This window comes from Podarcis vaucheri (assembly GCF_965113315.1).
Source record: "Podarcis vaucheri genome assembly, chromosome: 6".
In the NCBI taxonomy this organism is placed as follows: Eukaryota; Metazoa; Chordata; class Lepidosauria; order Squamata; family Lacertidae; genus Podarcis; species Podarcis vaucheri.
The window spans coordinates 55,515,429-55,541,438 of NC_138764.1; the positions used below are offsets into that span (position 1 = coordinate 55,515,429).

The window sequence follows — 26,010 nt, forward strand, 5'->3', positions numbered from 1 at the left end:
CTTGCACAACTCAATCCAGAGAAACAAAAATATATTCCAACTTTGCTCTTGGGGGGGTTCAGAACCATGCATTCAGTAAAGGGAGGCCAGTGCTGTCATTAGGCCAACTAGGCAGCCACCTAGGGCACAGACCTCAGAGGGGCGCAGTGCTGACCTTTTAGGGGCACAGTTTACAGATTGTTTTTTGTTATAGCTTATGAATTTCTAGTAATATTTTATATTTTGAAGAATTTTATGATTTCTACAATACATCATTTTTTGTAAACTGAAGTTAGCCATTTTGGGAGGTATGTGTGTGTGCAAGGTTAGCCTTGCCTAGGGTGCAAAATATCTGGCACCAGCACTGAGTACAGGCAACGGTGCATCATAACAAAGCCATCCGTGAACCGCGCTTTGCTTGGTTATAAGTAGCAGTCACGTTGCAATTCCATAGCAATAAGAAGACTTTTTAAAAAAACCAACAACTGGTCTTGGGGTACAATTGTATCCTTAGTTGGGCTGGTTATTTACCATTATGTATGCAACTTTCTAGTGCTAAAAACAGATTCTGTACAGAAATGAGACTGCACATCATCTTTATATAAGTGAAGAGTAGAACTGAAGCAAATAAAGCACAGAATTTGTTTTATTCTTTACAGCATTTAAGGGATAAATTTCCCACTTGTCTGATTATCATTTAGGCATTGTGAGTAGTAGCACACAATGGCTTTAGAGTTCCACTGTCCAGAATGCTTAGAATCGACTATTTGTTTTCACTCACCATTTATTATTCCAAATTTGCTCACACATGATTACTTCCTACTGAAGTTGCTACTGCTTATAATTTAACTGTGTGTCACTGGTTGTCATTTATGGATACGTTGCTGTGTATTGTTATTGATTTTAAATTGTAAGCCACCTAGAGGGCTCTTTCTGAGTAAAACTGACAGGATATAAATCCAAAATATAAATAAGTAACAAATGAAATAATGACCTGCCAGAAGAACCTCTAGCAATGCTCTAGTGCAGAGCAGAAGAGCTAATCTGCTTATGACATGCGTATCTTGTCTGTCCTGCTCCTACAATGGAAGAGTCTTTAGCGTTGGTCCCCAATGTGCTCAAGATGCACAAGGCACAACACTTGATTCTTCAATATAAAAAAATCTCCAAAAACTGAATTATGCTCTACCTCTCACTTGGTGCAGAGACCTATCCAAGGCTGTAATGGCCAGAACTCAGATGAGTGTTTACAGTGTTTGTGGGTAATATAGAGAGATTTGGTAAAAAATACAGTCTCTAGTTAAAGACTAAAAAAACCAGCAGTTTTTGTTAATTACTTTTCCCACAACATATACCAACCTCTGGCTGAGCTCATTCACCTGCTTTGCCTAAAGTGTTGCTTGCTCCTTCCTGGATAAGGAGTAACTCTCCCCCACCCCCACCCCCCAAAAGCAGCAATAAAAGTGTTTTAATGCTGCCAGGCCTCACACACATTTCCTGGGAACAGCTCTTGGCAGTGTTTGTTTCCTCAGCTGCCGAAACATCCCCAAACTAGCATCAAGAGAGCATAGTGGCACGGATGTAGCTTTCCTTTAAAAATGGCTTGGGGAAAAGCAAACTGCCTTGACTCTTTTAAAAAGAAAGGGCAAAAGGAAAGGATCGCTGTAGTCAACCTTTGATGGCTAATGTTTGTTGGAATTAGTTATTAAATTGCATTGTTCTATTACCCTGTTGCACTATAAACGATCAGGTAAAGATGAATTGGATTAGTAATGTTCATGACTCCAGGTTGATGGAAAACTAACCTGACCACAGAAAAATGCAAAGTCTGGTTTTCACTGGCTGCTATGAAATAACTTAATCAGGATCATGGGATTTATAAAATACACACATAGGTCTTCAGTGTTTGAGGCCATGCATATGGATCATTGTAGTAGAGCTGCCACTCTAAAGTCATCTTTCACGCTGTAAGAAAACAGAGCCTAGGCTGCAAGTCTGCATCCCAACTGCTTGTAGTCATCTTTACTAACACACCAAGGAGGAGACTTTAAGAGGGGGCTGTATAATTTTATGGCCATTAATATTTTGTGGTACTGCTGCATGCCAAGGTGAAAGTCATCAAGCCTGTGCCTCAGGGGGCAAGCTGGTTGCCTGCAAAAGGATTTTTCCTCCTGTAAACAGCACCTCAGAACTTGGCTGAGAGCACTACACAAGTTCCCCTTTGTGCCTCCATCACACAGTGGATACAGCTGGAAAGAGGATCCCATATCCAAGCTGCTATGGCAATTCCTCCAGTTCTGTGCCAGCCTAATGTTCAGCAGGAGGCGTGCATGCATTTGTGTGCTTGTATGTGGAAGGCTGCCATACAAAGGGAAATTTGCAAGCAGAGGCTTAGCAATCATTGGCGTAATTTCCATGAAGGTGGCTCAGGGGAATTTTTGTTCATGTAGGGAGCGAGGGAAAACAAAAAAGGAAAGAGGGGAATTAAAGTAATCTTGAATCACTAAACAGGTTCACATCACTGGATCAATAAGCACCACTGACAGGGATCACAGTCACATTGCAATTCTGCCAATAACAGAGGAAGGCGGAAAAGCTGAGGGGACGACTTTTCTAAAGCAGCCGAGCATGAAGTAGTCAAGTTTGGTAAACAACCCAGAGCAATGTCCCCATTTAAAGGCACTGGTGGAAGCAGCATGCCTTGCTGTCCACTGATTTAAATAACAATGCACTCAAACTTGATAGAAAAGAGTCATGGGATAGCATAACAAGGCCTGTATTTTATAAGCCAAACCTGCATGCTCACTGCAAACTAATTTTTCATATAGGCCAGGAAGACGGAAGAAAATCAGTGTTAATTTAATCAATTGATCAGGCTATTGATTACAAAACTGGAGCTGCTAGTTAGCCATCTGCAGTAATTCTGCCTGCTTTTGAGGGCACAGCACACAGCATCGATTTCTTCACCTGCTACACCAAAATAAAAACAGGAATGCACTTTCCAAGGAAGGGGGGGGGTGAAGCAGGATGGTATCAAGCCTGTGGTCCAAAGAGAGGAAGCAAGTCACTAAACACATGTAGCCAGAAAACAGGGGCAGCACAGTGTCTTGCAAGTTTCAAACTGAAATTAGTTACAGATGCAGTCACGGTGTCTTGTGTAAACGCTATCGATTGGGAAGCTGACAGTCTTAGGAGCCTCAATGCTAGGACAATCAATCCGGCAGCAGTGTCACCTGCCACTTTACTGAATAGTTGACAATGCAATTATCCAGTGTGGAGGCAGGGAGTTGGCGTGTGTCAAACGCAGTTAACCACTTTCTGGGCACTACTCGATAATGTGTTTCACCGCTTGGTGCAAGAGACGACATGCAAAGACAAGAAGCAGTTTAAAGTCATTGAAAAACCACACTTCCCCTCTTTGGTGGTGGAGGAGGTGGAGGAAGGAGGAGTAAGAGAAGAGTCCCACTGCCCCAACTTAACAACTGTATTTTTAAATGCTATTAAAATTGCGTCAATCAATATCTTGACAGCTGAAGCTGAAGGGCAACCCCAAAGCTCACAGGAGAAGCTGTTTTCAAGGCAGATGGCTTTGCAGGGGGAGGAGAGGGGATAAGGAGAAAAAAATGACGGACTAGAACCTTCATACCAAGCATGGGGGTGCACACGTACACAAAATATTGTTTCAGTAATGCTGTGAGAACCAAGAGTAGATTAGCTCATGCCTGCTAGTCCAACAGCCAAGAAAATGTACATTAAAATGTATGTTCTCAACTTGGAACCTACTCAGTTTCCAGCATGGAGTACTTTTAAATGTCACCCCATTACCCTAGATTCCTCCTGCCAATTTAGTGCACCTAACAATCAAATTTTGTCCCCCGACAGCCGGTTAATCTCTTCCTCCCCTGTTGCAGCAACATGAGGGCTATGCTATAAAGGAAATGGTTTACTCAAATGCTGCATTTGAGTAAACTGAGAACAGATACTAAGATTCTCCTTAAACTCTTTCAAGTTTCAATAATCTTGCAAGCAAGAGATAAAGCATCAGTTATTCCCTTTATTTAAACTGCACTGTCTAATGAAATAGTGGTGCCACAAGTTGTCATGCAATAGGCACCAGAATTATTTTCATGCAATACTTATCCTGCTTTTTTAAGGTTACAGGAGAGCAGTGAACCCTAGTTTAACCTTCCTGAATATTTAATTGAAGCCTGTCTTTCTGTAACTTGAACTTATTCCTACTTATCCATCCCACAAGCCCATTATAAATATATTGCTATTATTCCTCACCCCACCTCAAAAAATACCACTTGGGCAACCCTGTTCATAAGCAAAATTGACTCACCTAAAAATAAGGTACATGGGAATGTCCTAGGTATACAGAAGTATAGTAGTTTCTAAATTAATTGAAAAAGAAAAACTGGGGTGGGGGTGGGGGTGAGCACGACAAGGACCTGTGAACTTTTAGGACCTATGAAGTTGAGTTTGTCAACTCAATTCAAATAAAATAAAAGGAACCAGAGGGAGAAAGACAGGGAACCAGTTTGCTCACGCTGCTTAGTAGCTTATATTATTAGGGAAGAAAAATTGAGGCACTACACAATAACTTTTCCCCCCCCAAGTATACCTTCTCCTTCTCCAGAAACTGTCCTCCCCAAAATAGGCAGCAAGAAATGGTACACAGATTGTCCTGAGCCCTTCAGAATTAAATAGCATAGTGGGGACGGCTTTAGGCAAGTAGAGAAAAAAGTGTGTGCTCCCACACTCAGAAAGTATTACAAGCTTTTGCCCTAGTCTGCCTCTGAACAGGAATATTCCTCTTAGGGGACAAAGATACATTACAACACATTAATGCTGCACGTCTCTGTCATTTTCATTTCAGATTCCCTATGCTTGTGTTGTAGTCAGACAATAAATACTCAAATATAAGTTTTAACATTGTGTTGTATTCTATCATGTTCATGAAGAAATGAGACCTCAAATATGTCATCTACGCTTTCAAAACTCCAGAAATTTGAATGGAAATGAGCAGGCATTCAGGAAATACACACTGTATAGCCTTCTGGGGTGACAAAAGCAACCAAGTGATCCTTTAAAATCTCTCAGGTTAAAAAAATTATCTTTCTGTATGGAAAGACAGCAAGTTGCTGAAGTAGAAAAACTTTCAATTATATCTTTCTCTTACGACTTATAAAGTGGTACAGAGCATGAAGGCTATAGCAATTTTTTCTGCCGTTGTGCTGTTGCCAAAAAAGGTCCTAGGTACACCAGAACTTTAGCAACTTGCCGATTTATTGTGGGGGGGAAACTTATACAGGATACTTCATTATGATTGTTATTATTATTATTAACTGAATTTGCATACTACCGTTCATCCACAGATCTCAGGGAGGTTCACAAAAGAATGCATTAGATGCATTAAGTGGGACAAAGTGGTTGGTGGTAGCTACAGATTATACAATGTAGCAATATACATCAGAGTGTTGAACTATAAACAACATTAAAAAAAATATTCCCAGCATTTCATGTACAGTATAAGCTACTTAGGATGTTGAGTAGTTTCTCTGCCTTGTAAACTAGAAATGTCATAAAACTAATTTCAATAAAGTTTTGTATGTCGTTTAAGAAAAGAAGAGTATTTCCCAAGCACCGTATTAATTCTAAGGTTGGGTGGTTCATCAGGCAACCAGATATCATCTTCCACTATGTGTGTGAATGAGCATACCACAAATCCTTAAATCCTATTTCACTAAACACCTCAAATACATAACTTTTCAAATACTTAAATTTTCCCACTTGGTAGACTGGAAACTAGAGGAGTCCACTAATGCTCATCCTGCCTCCTCTTAGGTAACAGAAAGGTAGACCATGCCAAGACAGGGTTTGCTTAACTGTTAGGCATTTATGGTGAACTAATAATTAATATCCCAAATGAGAATAAAACTCTGCACTGAAAAGTTAAGGATCTGGTTCCTGAGTTCTGGTTCAGACTATTACCCGGTCCTAACCATGCCTACTCTGAAGAAAATACTACTGAATTCAGTGGGGCTTACTCCCAGAAAAGCGGGGTTAGGATTCAGCTTTAGACAACAGATGATATCATGCATTTGACTTACATAACAATTGCATGGGATTCCTCAGTTAGTGAAAGGCAAGGCTCTTAGGAAATACAATGGCTCTTTTCTCTGTCTTTCTCTTTCTCTTTTGATAGCACAGAAGCACCAAACATATTACATCTCCATCTTCTGGATTGTGTCGGTTTTACTTATCTTATTCATGGTGCCATTCTGAAAGAAACTACAATTTGAATTTCTTTCCAAAGTGCGTTTTGTTCAAAAAAAACTCTCTGCGCTAAATCTACATCTTTAAAGTCACTACTGCTCAACGGAGAGGAAAGGGTTCTAAATTCTGCTTCAGAAATCCTGTGATGATTGCACAAAGTAAATTCATTCAGGTATTTCAATTTAATTTATCTTCTGCAGAAAAATACATTTCCTTGGTGCAGGACTATACAGTGCGGTATACACAAAAAGCTTACAACAGGAATCCACATCACACAAGGAAAACTGTTGCAGGCCAGATCAAGGCAAGCAAGACTAGATTAGTTAGCAGTCTTGAGCAATTTCTGCCTTTGAGTGAAACAAGAGATAGCTATGTGGCAGGCACCTTGTAATAGAGAACATGTTACTTAGTGTATGAATGAGAGAGATATGCACATATGAACAAATACATATTACAGTTTGTATCGTAAGGGAGTTTCATTCTATGGCATTTCATCTTTATCCAAGCAAACAAAGAAAAGGAAGTATATTGTGTGTGCACATTTGTGCAGCAGCAGAAGGGCTAGAAAAGATCTGTAAGGGCTAACAAGAGCAGAAATAACATGAGCATTCCTTTAGTTGTCTTTACTGGTTCTTGTTCAACTGTTCAAGACATATAGTGTACTTGTTTCTGAACTGATAAATTAAAAAACAAATTAAAATGAAATGTTGTTGTTTTTATAAAAAGAACAGCATTAAACTATGGAAGCAGACAGTCCGGGATATTTTTTTTAATTTGTTGGAGAAGGCAAAAGAGAGCATGTTACCAAGGAGCAATATCTGAGACAGATTTTCAAAACTGGGAGAAGGAGAGAGACATTAAGGACGTCACAGATATGAAATTCGAAAGCTGCTCCTCTGACAGCTCTCCTTCCTTCTGCCAAGTCCATTCAAATCCATGGATAACAAATATTAGTTACAGATTCATTCATCCAAGGATCTGTACACACTACAGATACCTTTTATTTCCTGGTCAGTCCTCTGGGAAATCTCATTGTCTAATGCCACTGCCAGCTCTCTTTGATATGACCTTAAATGCAACTTTAACTCAACAAACTGGATGATGGAAATCAGGCACACGCCTGTTAGCTTTGCAGGCGCTCTCAAAGAAAAGCATCTTCCTATTTGTGCTCCAGAGGGGGAAAAACAAGAAAATGTAGCTAGTAATTTCAAAAGAAAGTAGGCGGGATGTCACCCTTTGTATAGTTTAAGATTCCTAGCAGAACAACTGTATGACATCCACATTTTGCTAGAGGCAGATTATTTCAAAATGATTAGAAAACAAAACAGCTTGAGTAAGATGAGACTATGCATTTCCATATGTCAAGTGCAGGGTTTCCATGAATGTTCGTATTATAAAACTATTACGTATCATAATTGTATTTCCCCCTACCGTAGGAACAGACATGTGCCACTCCTAGATACCTACTTTGCATGCTTCTGGATTCTACACACATAAAAGTACAGTCACTATTGTTGGTTGTGGTGCCACTTCTGCAGTTTATTTTGCAAAAAGTCTGCTGTGACATCAGTGCTCAGAGCAAAAAGCATTTGAAGTTAAAGGGAGAAACAGGCTGTAAGCCAAGAGTGGGATGACAGCCATCTGCAGGAAATGCCAAGCAATTCATCTGACTCTTCAAATAGTCATAACAAGTGTAGGTGACAATACCATCTATTAAATACTTTGCTCTGGCACAGAAGTTAGGTTCCTGAGCCAGTCCTGCAATCTCCAAATTAAGAAAAGGTCTACTAGATAAGGTCACGGGTTTGTCCAGTATCCTGCTTCCCACAGAGGCCAGCCAGATGCCCCCATAAAGCTGAACGGCAAGATATGATCTCCCTACATTGTTGGCCCCAGTATCTGGTACTCCAAAGGATCCTGCCTCTGGCCATGAAGGCTCAATTTAGGAGCCTCCCAGCTGGTTAGTAATCTTTTGACAAAGAAACTGGAACACCAAGAACGATGGGGTTTCTCATTTAGTAGGAACACCAGCATCTTTGAATTGCTTGTAAGTGAAAGACCTTCCAAATTCAGAACATACCACACAGTTCCTCATAGGAAGGTTTCTAGTAATCACTCTTCTAGGAAGCCTTGCATACTGTCTTTCAGTCATTAGGGCTTTGCCTCTGTGTATTATTTTCAAGGCAACTGAAATCCCCAAGAGTGTCAGATAGACAGCTGGCCAGTTGTTGCTTTCCTTGACAAGGTGGTGCAGTGCAGGAAGGGCAAGGAGAGGCAACTTGACTACATTCTTCAAACCCTTCATATCTAGAGAGGACAGCAATCTTGGCTCTATCAGACAGTACAGCTCAGAGTTTAAATGGGACTTGCGCTCACTTGCTTTTCCTGTCTCTGTCTCTCTCTCTTTGAAGTTGCCTGGACAGCTTCCTCAAGCTGGCGTTATCACTCCCTCTAACCACTCTTGGCAGGCAATCTAATTCCCCCTGAAAAGGTCACCGCCATTTTAACTGCCTTTCAATCACATTAGGAGTGCTGCTGCTCGTGCCCGCATAGCTGTGCCTGCAGCTCTCCTGGCTGAGGTGCGATCGATAAACTGACATACCGTTTCACCCCCCCTCCGCCCAACTCCCCCTTTCCCAATGGCTCCCTCACTGTGCAGTTTAGACTCTTACCCCCCTCCCCAACACCAACTCACCTCCTTTGGCTAAAGGAATGACACAATATGCTGATTGACCAAAAAATCTCCTAAAAGTGATACAACATAGGGGGAAGAGATAACCTATCATGCTTTAATCTACTTAGCCCATTTGCTCCAGCAAAGGGGGAGGGGGCTTGGGCTCTCTTCCTAGATACACAGAGGCAGCAACATCCTGTGGACCAGGCAGCTCAGACTCCTTTGAAGCAAGGTTCCTACAAAGAGCAAGCCTGCCTCCAGCTCCCCTCCATGCAATCATTACTGTTATCTCTCTTGCATTCACCCTTTTTCCCTCACAGTTACCACTGCCGTGTTTTCTCCATCGATCCTCGTGTAAGACACTGTTTTAAGTCCGCTAGCCTTTTGACTGGGCTAAGCCGTTTAAGAGATGACAGCAGCCTCTATCAGCACAAAGCCAATATGATTCTTTTCGGATAAAGCACTTTTTTCTCACCCGCTCTTCCTCCCTCCCAGTCACAAATAACAGTCGCACAGACAAAACTGCTAAGCTTTCAAAGAAAAAAAGGCATTCCACCCCCCACAACTTCTCTCTGCAATTCTTTAAAGGGATAACCTTGCAATGTAAACAGCTAGAGTAAATGAGTAGCTGTTCTTTAGAACAAGTGAGGGATTGATACAAATGCAGGGAATTTAAAAGGGGGGGAAAGTGAGAAGAAACCCAATGCCTTCCGCATTTCAGCAAGTAGGATGCAGGCTGGAGCATTAGATGTAGAACACAAGAACAGTTCTTCATCAAGTTCAGTAGATATAAATTCAGGCCCCACTGACTGGGGAATCTCCAACAAAACTTTACGATGTTGTGAGATAAGTCTGAATTCTCCAACCTGGGCACAGTTTGCTGCTGTACTATGCCTAACACTCCCAAGTTTCAGAATCCAGAAATCAAAACTGCTGGTAAAGCACTAGTTGAACCAACCAATGTACGCCTCACCCCACCATTTTTTATATCAAATGTTATCATTTAAATAATAGTTTTTTAAATATCAGGCACAGTGTGTCCCCTAAAAACAGTTTAAAATTACATCTTAAATTATATATTCTCTTAACACTGAATTCATAACCTTTATTGAGAGACTGAATTAAGTGTACTCTTCTATGTAAAATAGTAATAATAGAGAAATGTGGTTTTTAGGTCAAGTATTACAAATGTCACAAATGTATCATGTATACTTACTATTGTCCAACCTGTAAATATTTAGATTGTCAAACAAAATGAACACTTAGGGTGGTTTTCAACTACCATGCCCTATCAATGCAAGGATTTCAACTTGTGCAATGGGACATTCCCCTCTTTCCTAAATCTGCTCCAGAGGGTGGGGGGAACCCATAGAATAAATTTAGGGTGTGTTCAGGGGGAGAAGGTTCTTTTGTGCAAGGAGAAAGTCTTGTGCTGATTGAATGAGAGACTTAGTACTATGTTGGATTCCACCTTTACTTCCTCTATGTCGTGGTGACATGCCGTTCTGTGAATAACCTACAAACTCACTCAAAAATTAAAATGCACCTAATGGTCAAAAAAAGTTGGTAGCCACTAGGCTAATGAAAGTTGTAGTCCAAAAATATCTGATGACCACCAGGTTGAGGAATGCTGCCCTAAAGTATCACCCACATAGAGGTTTTGCTGTACCTCTGCATGATTCACCGTTCTAACCATGCCTCCTTCCAGTTAACTGGGGTGGGGTGGGGTGTAGTTCTGTTTCAGCTCTTCCTCAAGTGTTATTGTAGATGTTGTAGTCCCAAAACATCTGCAGGGCCAAGTCTGCCTATGCCTGCACTAACCTAAATTCAAGGGGAGAACACATCAAGCTAACCAATTACTACAAACAGCTGTTTCTTACCTTATTGAAAGCGGAAACTGGTAAAGTGTATGGATTGTACTACCAAGTGCCTTAGACCTGTTTCTTAGGTCTAAGCTCTGTCCTCACAGCCCATCTAGCTCTACCAGGCCTCTTGTATCCCCACTCTCTCTCTCTCTCTCTCTCAATGGTCATGTTAGTATGCAATGATGGCCATAAACCACATTTAAACAAATTAGTGTGAGCATGAGTTGCAGGCTCATACACACAAATCAAGCACTTCCCACTTCATTCCTCCCTTCCAGGTGCATGGAAACAAACCAAGAAGCATCTGATTCAGCAGCTGAACCAAAACCTGAACCCGTGCTCATGGTTGCTTTACCTCAAATAAACTATAATCAAGAAACAAAGAACTACCCTTGGCTTCTTGGTGGTGGTTTGTTAATGAGAAACAAGCCAAAAGAGCTGTTTGGACATGACACTAAGCCAGCAGTTCTGCAAGTTGTTTCCCAGCTTTGAGAAGAGAGGACCACAGCAGTGAGTGCTTGAATTGCATGCACAAACATACATCTATGAACATACTAATTCACGTATCTATACATGCAGGTCTTGCTATCTGAACACAATGGGTCCCCAGGAAATCATTCATTAGGCAAGGAACCACATAATGAGCTGATGATTTCCATTATTTCCTATGGGATCATTTCAAATCTGTGAATTGTCTGATCTCCCTCTCTCCCTGGTTTCCACCCCAAACTGCTGCAGCCAACTAGCAAAAGACAATCTTTCCTGCTCCTTGATTTGTCCCAATCTCTTTCTCTCCCTCCTTTCATCCCTGGTTTCTAATCAAAATGGCTGCCACTGACCAGCAAAACACAAATAAGCAAGGAAATGAGCAAACTCCAGCTATTTAGATAACTGAATGAGCCACTTGTGCAGCAAGGTTTGGGTGTAATTTTTTGTGTTCAGATGACTGAAATTTCAGATGGCAAGCCTTCCGACAGCAGGACCTATGTGCACTTTATGGCCAAGTGTTGCATCCAAACATGGTCAATATATGTGAGCTCTTATGTTAAAGGTGAATTAGGCCTTAAAGGCTACAAAAGTTACTATTCCACTTTGTAAAGTGTGGAATTACACTTTTCAAATATATCCACTATGGAATACCTTATTCAATCATTTTTAGCATCATCTTCTAACACTGCAACAATAGAACCCAACGCAAATAATAAAACAAGCCAATAGATTGATCAAGAAAACACTCCTGGGAATATGTGGAGAGTAGATTTTGCTTCTTTACACATATCTAAATGGCTTCCATTGCTCCTTAATTGACAAAGCCAATAAGCAAAATGATGATCCCTATCAAATGGCTGAGAAACTAATCCAAAGTATTTCGGGAAAGGGTACAAAACAGCAGTGAAAATGGCTGATTAGCGTCCATATTTCCACTTCAAAAACGAGACAGGGATAATTTACATTAGCTGCCTATGTTTGTCATGCTAAGACTGTGCACAAAAGTGCAGACTGCTCAACATTCCTGGTTACGTAGGAACTTAACTGCTTCTGGCTCCCAGACCTCGGGGCACATAGGAAGACCAATTCCATAGGCTTAGCCAGGGTCTGAAAAGTTAACACATTCCTGCAGCAGTCAAACAGCTGAATGAGAATTATGAATAAAATTTGTGGGTGCAAGGAACCCATGGGACAGCAAAAAATTATTTGTCTACTGCAATTCAGTAGACAAAATTCTGAATATATTGGTAGCTAAAAGAATATACTTTCCCCATACGGCTGAACTCCTGAATATCTGTCATGGTGCTGCTTACCTCTCAAGTCTCATTTATCTATTTTTTGTACAGATTTATCCATAGACTAAAGTGTGAAGGAAAACAGGAAAGAAAGAGCATCATTTATAAGCCCCAGTAACTCATGCATCTTTTAAGCCTGATTTCCTTTCCCAGTGGGATTTTCCTTGGGATATTTTAAATTAGAATCCAGAGCAATCTATGAAAATACAAGAGGATGCCAACTTTTACTTTGATGAGGCAATGTACTAGATTCTCTGGTCAAGGAAGGGTGGAACACTGTTTCTACAGAATCACAATGTTCACACCAGACAGTTTAGTCAATTCTGACACAGAGCAAAAGGCTGAATGTAAGAAAGGAGTCAGGTGCACAGCTAAAATTACATTCACCAATAAAACTCACAAAGGTCACATTTTGCCATAACTCATTCTCTCTTTTGCAGCCGATTTTCCTGTCACAGGGGAAGGAATAGAAGGAGGAAAAATAAGATGTGTTTGTCTGGGAGCCCTGAGGGCTGCAGTGCTGGAGGTGTATGGCAGGTTGCTGAATTCTCATTTATCAGCCTTAAAAAAGATGGAGTGATAAATGCATAACCGGCCCTTTAATATTTTATGCAGGTGCTAAAGTGACTTAGCTGTCAACTTCCATACATCACCAGTGGCTGATAAACCAGCTTTCGTCACTCCAGACTGGGGCTTTTTACAATTTCATTCTCCACTTCCATTTTTTAAAAATATGCACAATATTGCTGAAACTGATTGTCCTGTAGCTGCTCCTGTTGTCTCCCAACTTTGGGCCACATTTCCTCCTCAAAGGCTAATTTAAGCAGGGTTTTACTCATAACTACTATTATTTTATGCTGTTTTCTTAGCCATAGGAAAATAAATATTGGTGCTGGCAGAAGTGCAACTTCCCACCTACACTGAGAAGCAAGCACCTGGCCAGTTACACAGTTTAAAAAACATTCAATGGCAAATGATGCAATGAATGGGAAAAAACATTTTTCCTCCTGACCATGTCAGCAAAGTCACTTCCCTTAAGCAATCTCTAACAGTTAAGAATTACAAAGGGAAATTTACAAAAGCAACTTTACTATCTTGATCTTGTAAGGTATGATTGCTTTTTGTGAATGCATTTTCTGGCAGGAGACAAATAACATAAAATTTCTGTTAATGTTAATACCACAGATCATTACTATGATGAAAGCCAACTCTCTGGATGAATTTATATCCATGTTCCTTTAGTCACAAATGCATGACAAGCTGCTTCAACCGTCATCAGCATCCACATATTGTCATTGTGAAGATATTATGTCTGTCACGGGAATAACTTTTGGGGGTATACTTGCATGAACAAAAACTGCTGAGGGAAAGAGCCCTTAGCCTGGGCTACAGTTTGGAGGGCAATAGCTCCAATATTAGCAATCTGTTTTGTTCTTGGGATGATAGGGAGGGGATCTGGGCACTGTTCAGTCGGCAGCACATCTCAGCAATCCCCACAATGCCCCTCTTACCTCTGAATCCCCCTTCCAGGAGAGTAGTGGCACGTATCCTCTTCTGCCCGCACCATTCATATTCTTCAAAGCGATTACCATTTTCATTTTCAATGTCCACTGCATCATCCTCCATCATGCATGAGCCTTCCCTCTATTAAGTGAAAAGAATAAAGCACCAAGCATCAATTCAGTGTCCTGGGTTAAAAACTGTGCTAGTAGGTAGTATTCCTGTCAATGCATGCTGTCTAGAGAAAGCTGAATGGTGGACAAAGTGGCAAGCACATGTCAACACAGGGTACTGGCAACAGCTAACGAAGCAGGAAAAAGAATGTCATCCACATTCATTGCTGCTTACTGAGTGCTCACTTTATATTACTGGCTCCCCCAAGGTAGTGTGGGATGAGGTGAGTATCCCATTTAACCACAGGGACAGAGGCTGTGACATTATTGCCCAAGGCCAAAAACTAAATTCATGGCCAAATTTGAATTCAAGACTTCCCAATTCAGTTTTTGACCAAAACTATACTTCCTTGCAATGAAAGGAATGAAGTTCTTTCACACATATAAGCTTTGCTATTGTGTGGAAAGTATGCCTAAAATTTAGAAACTATTTGAACTAGGCAAAACTAGAAAGTTATATAAGGCAGAAAAGTGGAGCTGGAGCTGCAACTCTTCTAGGAGCAAAAGGGTAACACTCTACATCAAGTTTCAGGATTGCTGTTGCTATTGGATAACTCTTTAGCACAGCCTGAAGTGTATGAAGGTGCTGCTACAAAAATACTTTTATTTATTCATATAGCACTGGCAGGACTACACAAATACACTGAACAATACGGCCAATAGGAGAGAACCTCAAGGAATGCTCCATTTCAAGGGCAATACTTAATCATCTTATTGCCAGTTTTACTCCAACCTTGAAAATATGGTTCAAATCACCATTAGGCAACTCCAGTTATGCCTGCAATGTATGTTAACTAAAAAACAGAAGTCCACAGTCAGCTGTATCAGAGGCTGCTATAAAAGCCACCATGACCAGAATAATAGGTTGATGGAGGTTAGACTGACTAGCGTCATCTATCCTGCAGGAAGACCAGAACCTAAGTGAAATCAGCTCAGAACGTTAATACTGTGCAGTTGTACTACCAGATTCACCCAACCCCAACCCCACACTAAAAAAATAAATAAAGACTTCCTTCAAAAATCAGAGAACAGAAGAAGAAACCTGCTGGATTAGACCAAAGGCATATCTAATCCAGCATCCTGTTCTCACAGTGGCCAACCAGATTCCTACAGGGAAACCTGTAAGCAGGACAAGAACACACTTGTGGGCAACTGGTATTCAGGGACATAATGCCTCCGATAGCAGAGGTAGTACAAAGCCATCATGACTAGCAGCCACTGAAAGCCTTATCCTGATTATTTTTTCTAATCTCCTCTTAAAGCCATCCAAGTTGGTGGCTATCATTAGATCCTGTGGCAGAGAATTTCACAGATTAACTATGTGCTGCATCATATTCAGTTTCATAGGATGACTGAGGGTTCTAGTTATTATATGAGGGAGAAAAACTTCTCCCTCCAATCTATGTCCATCTCTGAGCTTTGCTGGATTTTGGTTAAACCACAATTGTCTGATATAGCCAAAGTCCAGCAATAAGCCAGGCGGTCTCCTAGTTAACAGTAAAAAATAGAGCCTGCTATCCCTTCTCATTTGAAAGATTAGGAAAACTGTCTTTAGAGTAATGAGATTGCCAAATCCAGACAGATTAAAATTTCAAGACAGAACTCAAGTACAGATCTACATCACCATGTGGACGTCAATCTGCAAATTTGGTTTCTATCCAGATCACAGGAGTAGCAGAGGGTAGGAAGAAATGAGAGAGAGGCAGTAGGGTTCCCTCAGTGCTTCTACCTTTGCAAGGCATTGTTCGACATGCCTACTCCTCTCCTCCTCGGATCCTGAGAGAGGTTGGCTGCAGAGGGGACATACCTGTCCTTCGTCTTGCTTCCTCCGTTTCATTTTTCCAATCCGAGCTATGCGAGGAAAGCAGAGAGAAAAGAAAAACACAATGGGTTATATATTTGCCCAGTGACTGAGGAACCAAAGGGAAGAACATACTAGTTTCTGATGTCAGCCAGGAAGCCTAGAGCCCCTGTGAGGCTTCATCTCATGCCTCTCAGAAAGAACACTGGCAATGGGGAGACCAACCTGGCCCCATCCATTGGCCAATAAAGGACCTGCTGCTCCAATGCTCACTCCCTTCTCCCTTCTTTTTTCCTTTTGTATTATGTCTATTAAGACTGTGAATCTGTTAGCTTAATTTAAGATATATAGGGAACTTTAAAACTGCAGGTGCTTTGTAGGTATTAAATAATATGAATAACTGAGAGCTACAGAGAGTGAGTGTGATATAGATGCAAGGTTTCAAGGCAAACATTTGCTCTTTCTTCCACCGAGCCTCACTGGTTTCCTCCCCACCACACTCCACCTGCTTCATCTTGAGGAGCTGTGCCCAAGTTTCATCTTGTGCAGTTACAGAACCTTTAATGAATTTAACCAAATGCCTCCCTAGTGAACAAAAACAGCCACTATCCTCACGGCACAGGAGAAATTAAGTCAAACACAAACCAAGTGCCTTGCCCTCAAAAGGGCATATCCGATTCCATTATCTTTATAATACTGTTCCTCCCCTGGGAAAGCCTAAGAACCACTATTTTAATGTTCAGCATCTCCTGCAAATACAAAACCCACACTGTCGGGCTGGAGATACTAGTTGGGTCCTATTCGCCTCCTGAATCCACCCTAGGATAAGTCATCAATTTTATTTTTGCCTCCGTTGTTCCTAATCAGACTTATTCAATAGTTGCGTTTTACAATATCCTGACTAGAGAACAGTTTTCAAACTGCTATAAAAGATGCCACAAAACACTTCTGCTTCTGCTGCAGACTAACATGACTACCAAGCTAAGAAAAGACACCAATCAGTATAAATGGGAAGCCCCAAGAGCCTAGTAATCGGCACAGCTGTGAAGATGTCAGAAAGAAGGGTTTCTGTCAAAATGATTTCTATAATTATGAAAGAGAGCTTCTGCTTAAAAGGTAAGCAGGCTTTGAAATATGGAGAAAAGACCCAAACACACACAGGCAGTTTCCAGTAAAAATTTAGAAATCACAGCAGGACTATACTGGACTTAACTGCACTCAAAAGACCATGTCCCTCTATCCCTATTTGTACTCTTTGCTCAATCCTACAATTTCAGATTCTATCTCTAATCTCCTACATCTCATCCCCAAATGACTACAAGCAGAAGCAATGCAGAATATATACAAGTAATTCCAATTATGGAGCTTGAAGTTTGCTTTTTGGGGAGAAAATTCTATTGTAGGCTCAAGAGACATGCCCCTCTGGTGAACTTTTTCCTTTACCAACTGCTGATTAATTTGAACCCTCATTAAATGTGGGCAAAACATCTGAAAAACTTGTATTAAAACAACATTGATCATTAAGAGAGATGGCTTTAAGCAAATATTATCAGATATTTCAATCACAGACAGGGGAAATGAACAACTTAATAAGGAAGGTCAGAATTTTGACAGAGACCAAAATAAGAGCCGAAGGATATTCTGTGTAGTAACAAGAGATGACATGACAGAGAAGTCACTTAATGCAGTAACAATTATTGACATTATGAGCCTGCCAGTTTGCTGCAGAAATTATAACGTATCGCAACTGCACTGCGAGAACGAGATGCTGCACACACCAAGTGGGAAGAAAGGGCCCAAAAACCAAATTAAGGGAGGCACTGGAAAGTAAGACAAATGCCATAAGCAGGGTAGGCTTTTAGTCATAATCCAAGGAGGCAATACAGGAACCCAGCAAAACCAGACCAATGTTGACTCAATAAAGGTATTAAATTTTTTTCTGTTTGGGGCCTTTTTCTCTGGAGTTAACATATAAGCAAATTCAAACACCTTGGGCTGGCAATACAGACTGGCTATAAAGGTAAAGGTAAAGGTACCCCTGCCCGAACGGGCCAGTCTTGACAGACTCTGGGGTTTGTGCGCCCATCTCACATCTATAGGCCGGGGGCCAGCGCTGTCCGCAGACACTTCCGGGTCACGTGGCCAGCGTGACAAAGCTGCATCTGGCGAGCCAGCGCAGCACACGGAACGCCGTTTACCTTCCCGCTGGTAAGCGGTACCTATTTATCTACTTGCACCCAGGGGTGCTTTCGAACTGCTAGGTTGGCAGGCGCTGGGACCGAGCAGCGGGAGCTCACCCCGCCGCGGGGATTCGAACCGCCGACCTTTCGATCGGCAAGCCCTAGGCGCTGAGGCTTTTACCCACAGCGCCACCCGCGTCCCACAGACTGGCTATACAGGCTAGTTAATCAGCAGAGGAGGATCAGACATCCACCTGCAATCCATTTGCCTGAGCCACCCCCACTATCCTCACTCCAACTACTCTAGAGCTCCTCTCCCCACTTGAAGAACACAGGCAGAGAGGTGCAGCTACCATTATCCTAGGCTGTTTATACAGTGTACTGCTAAAGGGCACCTGCCCACTTTCTCCCTCCTATACTTAGAACTAAAATACTCTCTCAAGAAACAAAAAAGCCAACTCCATCATACCTGAAGTGGAGCTAAGAGGACTCAAAAGTTTCTGTCCCCCCTTCTCCAGCAGGGAAAGGAAGACAAAAGAGGGCAAGTCTAAACAGCTAGCGCACTGTGTTTAGAATAACAAAGCTCCTTTCTGGCATGTGGGAATGAGTACAGGAATGAGAAGAGTTGATGCAGCCGTCTGAAGAGAGAGAGTCGATTCTGGATGGGGCAAACCTAACTATTTCTCTCACACTTCTGGGAAACTAGGAAGAGGAAACAGTTTCAGGCACTGTCTCCTGACTGTAGCTCCATTTTCGGCAGGTCTCTCGTTAGAGAGGTTGCTTTCTTGGACTTTTCTTTCCCATTTTCTCCAAGGTGGAAGCAAGAGCCCTCCCACAAGAAGCTGCACACAGGGCTCTCTCACTTTGGCAAGTGAAGGTAATCCTAATTCACTCAAGGAATGTGATTTGCAAATCTGTCCTAAATCTGTATGTCTTACCCACCTGGCTTGCATTTGTGGGTCTTAACGACCAAATCCAGAGCCAATAACGACTTCCCTCCGATGTCATACTCGCTCAGATCCTCAAGATGTATGAGGCATGGTTTGAACCACCTGGATTTCAAAAATATTTCTCATTGCCCTCAAGGAGCAGCTGGGGCAACATTCCCAGTTGACTCCCAGTGGCACGATTTGTAAAACATTTTACTGCAAACCCTATGGACATAATGTAACTTATTCCATAAGTCTGGTGTGAGAATAACTGAAACAGAACTTGAAAACCACTTCATAAAAACTCAGGGTCCATGAATAATCATTTCTATAAACTTAAAAGTCCACTTAATGAAAAACTAAACTTGAATTTTAAGCGCCCTTGCAAAATTTTTAGACCTCTCATTATACTGATCCTTAATATTTTTGAACCGGTTATACGTCAGCAGATTTTTCTGCCATCATTGCTTGTGTGCTATCATGACACACACACAGTACTAATGCAAAGGATCTTTGTGCCTCAGCTGGCAAACTTTTCTACAACATCCAGCAAATAAGAGCATTAGGGGCTTTAAGCAACACAGTCCACCTTAGAGACCCATGAGACACTGGGCAAAGAAAAATTGTTTTGCTCACAAAATAAGAGCAGCATGAACAGAAGTGTAAATGGAGTGAAGAAGAGCTAACAAAAAGTTTCTGTTCCAACACCTTTTGCAGTAGCTTGATACTGGCAGAGGTGGATCTGGAGTGTGTGAGAGAAAAAACGGGGGCTGTTTGAAAGCCACTGAACAGAATTTTCAATTGCTACTATAGAGCTCAACTATCACTTCTAATCAACGTAGGAGGGATGGAGGAGCCCCAGAGGAAGGGGGGCAACTGCTGAGTTGTCCCGAAGGAGAACAGCTCAAAAGAACACACAAGTGAGACCACAGTATTGTTAATTAGTGCTGATAGATGCAATCATTTCTAATTAGCTCGCTAATCCTTCTCCCCTGTATTCCTGTCGCAGGAGCAAAGAGGGGGGCTGGGTTGATTTTTCCTTACCCTTAAGTCACAGGGCTTTTTTTTAAAAAAAAAAATCTGAATATAAAACAGCATGAAAAAAAGACTTTCACTTAAATGTCCCTCATTGCGGAACTCTTCTAAAAAAATGTGTTTTTTTCTAGTTCCCACCCAGGATGCAAGGAAGCCACTTATATTAGAATCATGATGCCAGTGCACCAGCGTGTCCATAATGTCAAGCAATCTATCTTGCCAAATTGCCCTCTTCATTATGGCCCTGGCTCACCCTGGACTACACTGACTTTGGCCTTTGAGTTGCAGTAGAAAGTTACTTCAGCTGCACTATTATGCCTGGACCCTAAAATACAGGGGGGGGGGACCTGCCCTTCCACATTGAGCACTCATCTGTGACAGCCTCTATTTTGCTGATCCAATTTATTTATTTATAAAATGTATACCACCCTATACCTGTAGATCTCAGGGCGGTTCACAACATAAAAGACACAAAATATATAATAAAAACACAAACAACTCAATAATCCCCACTTCCAACACACACTTTTAAAGAGCATCAGATGTCAATCAGCCAAAGGCCTGGTTAAAGAACATTTTCACCTGGCTCCTAAAAGTGTATAATGAAGGTGCCAGCCTGAGGCAAGCATTCCACAAATGGGGAGCCACTGCAGAAAAGGCTCCTTCTCGTGTTGCCACCCTTCAGACCTCTTGGGGAGGAGGCACACGAAGAAGGGCCTCAGAAAATGATCTCAGGGTCCAAGTAAGTTCATATGGAGAGAGGTGGTCCTTGAGGTATTGCAGATAGAAGAACTAATGCTTAGTCTCGATCTTTTATGTTACTGACATGTTCTATGTTACTGACATGTTTATCAGGCTCTTGTTTTCTTGCTCTATTAAGGGAGTTTATCATGTGTTATGCTCCTGATTGAGCTACCCGAAGCCCCGGCGCGTCTGCTGAGCGCACCAGGGCTTCGAGATAAGAGGCAGCACTGCGCAAGCCAGGGGAGCCCTCCCGCGGCTTGCGCAGAGCTACCCAAAGCCCCGGCGCGACTGCTCCGTGCGCCGGGACTTCGGGATAAGAGGCAGCGCTGCGCAAGCCGGGGGAGCCCTCCCGCGGCTTACGGAGAGCTACCCGAAGCCCTGGCGCGTCTGCTGAGCGTGCCGAGGCAAGAGGCAGCGCTGCGCAAGCCGGGGGAGCCCTCCCGTGGCTTGCGCAGAGCTACCCGAAGCCCCTCTCGCACCGACCCCTCTCGCTCTCCAGGCTTCAGTGAAAGCCTGCATTCGCCCCATAGGACGCACACACATTTCCCCTTCATTTTTGGAGGGGAAAAAGTGCGTCCTATAGGGCGAAAAATACGGTAATTCAAAGTGCTGGTTGTTACATATAAAACTCTAAACGGCTTGAAACCAAGCTACATGAAGGACTGCCTCATGTGAAGCTGCCCATCCTTAAAGATCTGCTGTTGCACCCCTTGATATGTGTAATTTAAAACCCCCATCTTTGCATACAACTACTCTAAGTGGAAAGCAATATCAAGGTCAAAGATTTTTCAAAGACATATCTTTCCAACACCTCTAATTCTGCTAATAAAGAGGTGGTGCACCTTTTGCAGCTATCACTATTTGCTAAATTATTTGAGGCACAGGAAAATGAAGAGAGTCAGCTATTGTGATCTGCGTAGATTTGCATCCCACTTTTTAAAAAAACCCACCAAAAAAACTAGCACTCTTCTAACATGGCTTCTCATAAAGGACCTTCTACGGCCTTTGACCAAGTCATGGAATAGAGAGTAGAAACAAACAAAAGAAACATAAAAGTAAGTTTTATCTTATGCAATATCCAGTACAGGCAAAGCCTCCTATTCACCTGATTTTCTAGATCCATTTCAAATGATGGTTAGGTCCAGTTTTGGCACAGAAACTGCTATGGTCACACTGAATGATCTCTGTCAGGAGAAAAGCAGGGGAAATGTGTTCCTGTTAATTCTCCTTGATCTCTCAGCTTCTTTCGATACCATCACACAGAGTATCCTTTTAGAGCAGCTGTCCGAGATAGGGGTGGGTGGCACCAATTTGCGGTGATTCTGGTCCTACTTGGATTGTTGTTTCCAAAGGGTGATGTTTGGGAAGTGCTCTTTAGCAATGTCCTCACACAATGTCCTTTTAACCCCTCAGGGTGGGGTTCCTCAGGGTTCAATTTTATTCCCTATGCTTTTTAACATCTGCATGAAACTGCTGACTGGGGTTATCCAGAGTTTTGAAGTACGTTATCAGCAATCTGATGATGACTTACAGCTCTGCTGCTCCTTTATATCTGCAGGTGTGGCAGTGGATGTGCTGGACTGTTGTCTTGCCTCGGTAATGGACTGGGTGAGAGCCAATAAACTGAACCTCAGTCCAGATAAGGCAGAGGAATTGTTAGTGGGTAATTCCTTAGACTAGATGAATGGGAGGATGCCTGCTCTTGATGGGGTTATACTCCCTCTCAAGGAGCGGATACATAGCTTGGTGGTGCTTCTGGATCCTTTGCTGTCCCTTGAGGCTCAGGTGACTTCAGTGGCACAGAGTGCCTTCCATCAGCTTTAGACCATCAGCTGAAACCATAATAACAGTCCTCCTGAATCAGGCCAAAGCCCATCTAATCCAATACTCTGTTTTATAGTGTCTCCATGGGAATGAGTTTGCAACAGCACTCTCCAAGGTACAAACATTAGCCAATTCACATAAAGTATATAGAGAGAGGAACAGCAAGCTAATCTACTCACTTCCTCCACTCAGCAGAGATCAGTTGATTTCTATTCTCTTTACAATAACCTCTGTGTTGCTGGAAGTGTTACTGATTTTCCAAAAAAAAATGAGTTAGTTGAAGGGGAGGATTTGCAAAGAGAATTTTATCACACCTGGATCTTCAAAGACATCTTGACCAAGTCCTTGTAAAAGACTACAAAGAGAGAGAGACTTTGGAAACAGTGGTGTGGCAAAATACAGTCTCAATGACAGATTTCTATCCCAAGAGTTCAGTGGAACCCCAAAGTAAAAAGATAAATGAACTGCCTATGTCTACAGAAAGTGCCAATCTAGACTAAAAATAACCTGAAGGAAGGATGAACAAAAATACAAGAGTTGATTAAGTTGTTTAGCAAGTGTAAAGCAATCTCCAACTGAAGGATTCTGAACTACTCATATATTGCTAATCCTAGGCAGATAATCATTCTTGTTACTTAAGCTTATGGCTGGGCTAGTTCTGCTTGACTAATAACAGTATTCCAAAGAATGAAACTGTAATGGTGTTCATGTACATAGAAAAGGTGGGGTGGGGGACTGAAAGAGGAATGTGAATCTTGTATGTTATGTGACTTAACAAATCAAAGCAAAATCAAAGCACTGTAGAACTTAAGACCCAAGCTCCAGTCTTTTCCTTGCTGATTTTAGACTCCCAACTATCCTATAACTTTAGCTGTTCTTCAAATACCATAAGATATACAACTAACACAACACAGCAGTTAGTAAAGATTATGAGGAAGAAGAGCAAGTGATGTGTTTATGCTGGGACACCAAACACTCACAATGATCTAACACAGAGACAATGAAATGGTTTAGATGCAATATTAAACCACACTTTAGCATTGTGAGAACGAACAACAGGTTGCCCAGGACTCATGCCCCTATCACTACCACAGCCATGCAAAAGAGTTTGGAAACTTTCAATGCTGGTTTTAGATGCATTGTAGATTGCTGTATCCTCTGAACTAGGTCAAACTATAGTTAGTGGAAACAAGACAACTTCATATCATACGTCTGTGATGATAATTTATTTAAGCCAACCACAGTTAAAACTAATGACAGCTTATGGTTTACACAACATGTTAAACTGGTGATGATCTTCCTGTTATAGCCAAGTCAGAGGGGAGGGTTGGGTATACTGGCCCAAGGTTTACTGAGGTTTGTTCTTATAATGCAAGACCATGGTTTAGCACAGCCTTCTCCAATCTGATGCTCACCATGTTCTTTGAATGCCAACTCCCATTAACCCCAGCCAGCATACTCAGTGGTTGGGGAAGATGGGAAATGAAGCTGAAAGCATTTGGAGGCAACCAGTTGGGGAATGCTGGTTTAGCATTATGTCCAAATACAGCCAACATACAATATATTTGGCAAAACCTAGGTCTGCTTTCAAAAATGATCATGTTCTTTTGAAAAATATTAGCATTTCTGATATAATCATTTCCAGTAATAGCTCCAAGTGCCCTAAGGAAATGTTTGCAAGATGATCAATAGAATACTGCAATTGTATTCATTAATCATATCCCAGAATTATTCAGTAGCAGAAATATATTGTAGTTGTGTATGTGAAAGTCAGATCACGTGTATTCACTACATAGTGCACAGTCCTCATTAATTCAAGAGCTCTCTCCTTTTATCCAACATAGTATGTTACAGCTCTGAATCTTGCTGGCATTGAAGAATTCAAGGAAAAATTCCTCTTGCACTGTCAGGATAATTTAAAGTTGCTCTTAATTTTTCAGGGATGAATTTTCATAATCTTTACTCTTGACCAAATTAAAGATGATAAAAGTACACGTTTTTCTGTTCACTGGCAGTGGAAGTAGAATCAATTAAAATAAAGGGTCACTATATAAAATATTTGAAAAATTATTCCTGCTTAGTGACAATACACTGTGTTTTACGTACTATTGGATAAAAATTACAAAATACATCTTGAATTAATTACTTCTCTGAAGGCAGGTCTATCCTAAGACCAAAAATTATGGAATCTGCTATTACATACACAGTAGTAATAGTTAGGTTCAGCTCCAAGTTGCAAATTACTGAGGTATCAGGTCCATATAACCAGGTGAGATATTAAAGGCCTTTATCCTGCACATTGTTTCAAAACAGCATTGGGGGAGGGTGTTTAAGGAAAGGTGGAATTAAAAAAAAGTTGTAATAAATGAAACAAACAGGAATTATAGTTGTATGTATTTTTTAGCTGTAAGCAGGTATTGTTGACAGCTGGAGATTATAGCAGGTAAGCAAGTGAAAACAATGCCATTGGGAAAAAAGACTAATCTCATTACACCCATAAGAAAATCATTATTTCTAAAACGGCAAGTAGTAAAATAATTATTCTATTTGGAATTGATATTTTCTCCTTTGCAATATCAACCAGGCCATTTAACAAGAAGTGGTGGTACCCCAATTGTGGCATGCCCTCCTCAGAGAGGCCTGCTTGCCACCTCTTTATGGCCATTTCAATGCCAAGTAAAATACTTTTTTAAAAAAAATTATCCCAAGTATTTTCAGATCTGTGATTATTTAAAGTTTTGAACTGTAATCTACTGCTTCCACATAGTGTGTTTTTAATAATGCTGAGTAAATGATTCTCTCTCTTACCTTTGCTGACAATATTTTCCTGCAATTGTTGTTTTACCACATTATATTTTATGTTTGCAAGCTGCCTGAAAAGCAATGTCATTGGGAGGCCTACATAAATGTAACCCAGGGGCAGCAACTTAAGACAGGGTTCAGAGAGGAACAAAATGTGTTAGGAATACAAATGATTGATTTGAAGCTTTAACCCTTTGGGGCATATTTAGTTCAGGAATCTTGTAAAGAAAGGAAGCATTATACTTGTTAGGCCCAGATAATGAAAGTCTTCATCTTGGAACAAGGGGGGAAATGGTACAGGATTTCTGCTGCACTCACCATTCAGCCGGGTCTGTCTGTTTGCCCTCACTCGCAAGAAGGTCTGTTAAGAGAAGATCAGGAGCAAAAAAGCATTAGGAACTTGCTGGTGAGAAAACCACAGAGTTATTTACCCCATTCTGA

At 41.5% G+C, this 26,010-nt stretch overlaps 1 protein-coding gene across 11 annotated transcripts in view; it reads right to left on the minus strand.

Annotated features, from left to right (window-relative positions):
• The window catches only part of RNF220 (ring finger protein 220), a 327,126-nt gene that overhangs the window by 49,708 nt on the left and 251,408 nt on the right, over positions 1-26,010 (minus strand). For 9 of the 11 annotated variants that reach the window (XM_082228856.1, XM_082228854.1, XM_082228852.1 and 6 more), the window contains 3 exons: positions 25,888-25,930; positions 15,984-16,105; positions 14,093-14,225 (listed from right to left, as the gene is read on the minus strand). In XM_082228856.1, coding sequence (XP_082084982.1) covers positions 14,093-14,225; positions 15,984-16,105; positions 25,888-25,930 — 298 coding nt within the window. The remainder of the gene's footprint in view (positions 1-14,092; positions 14,226-15,983; positions 16,106-25,887; positions 25,931-26,010) is intronic. The other 2 variants (XM_082228855.1, XM_082228853.1) reach the window with 1 other exon arrangement.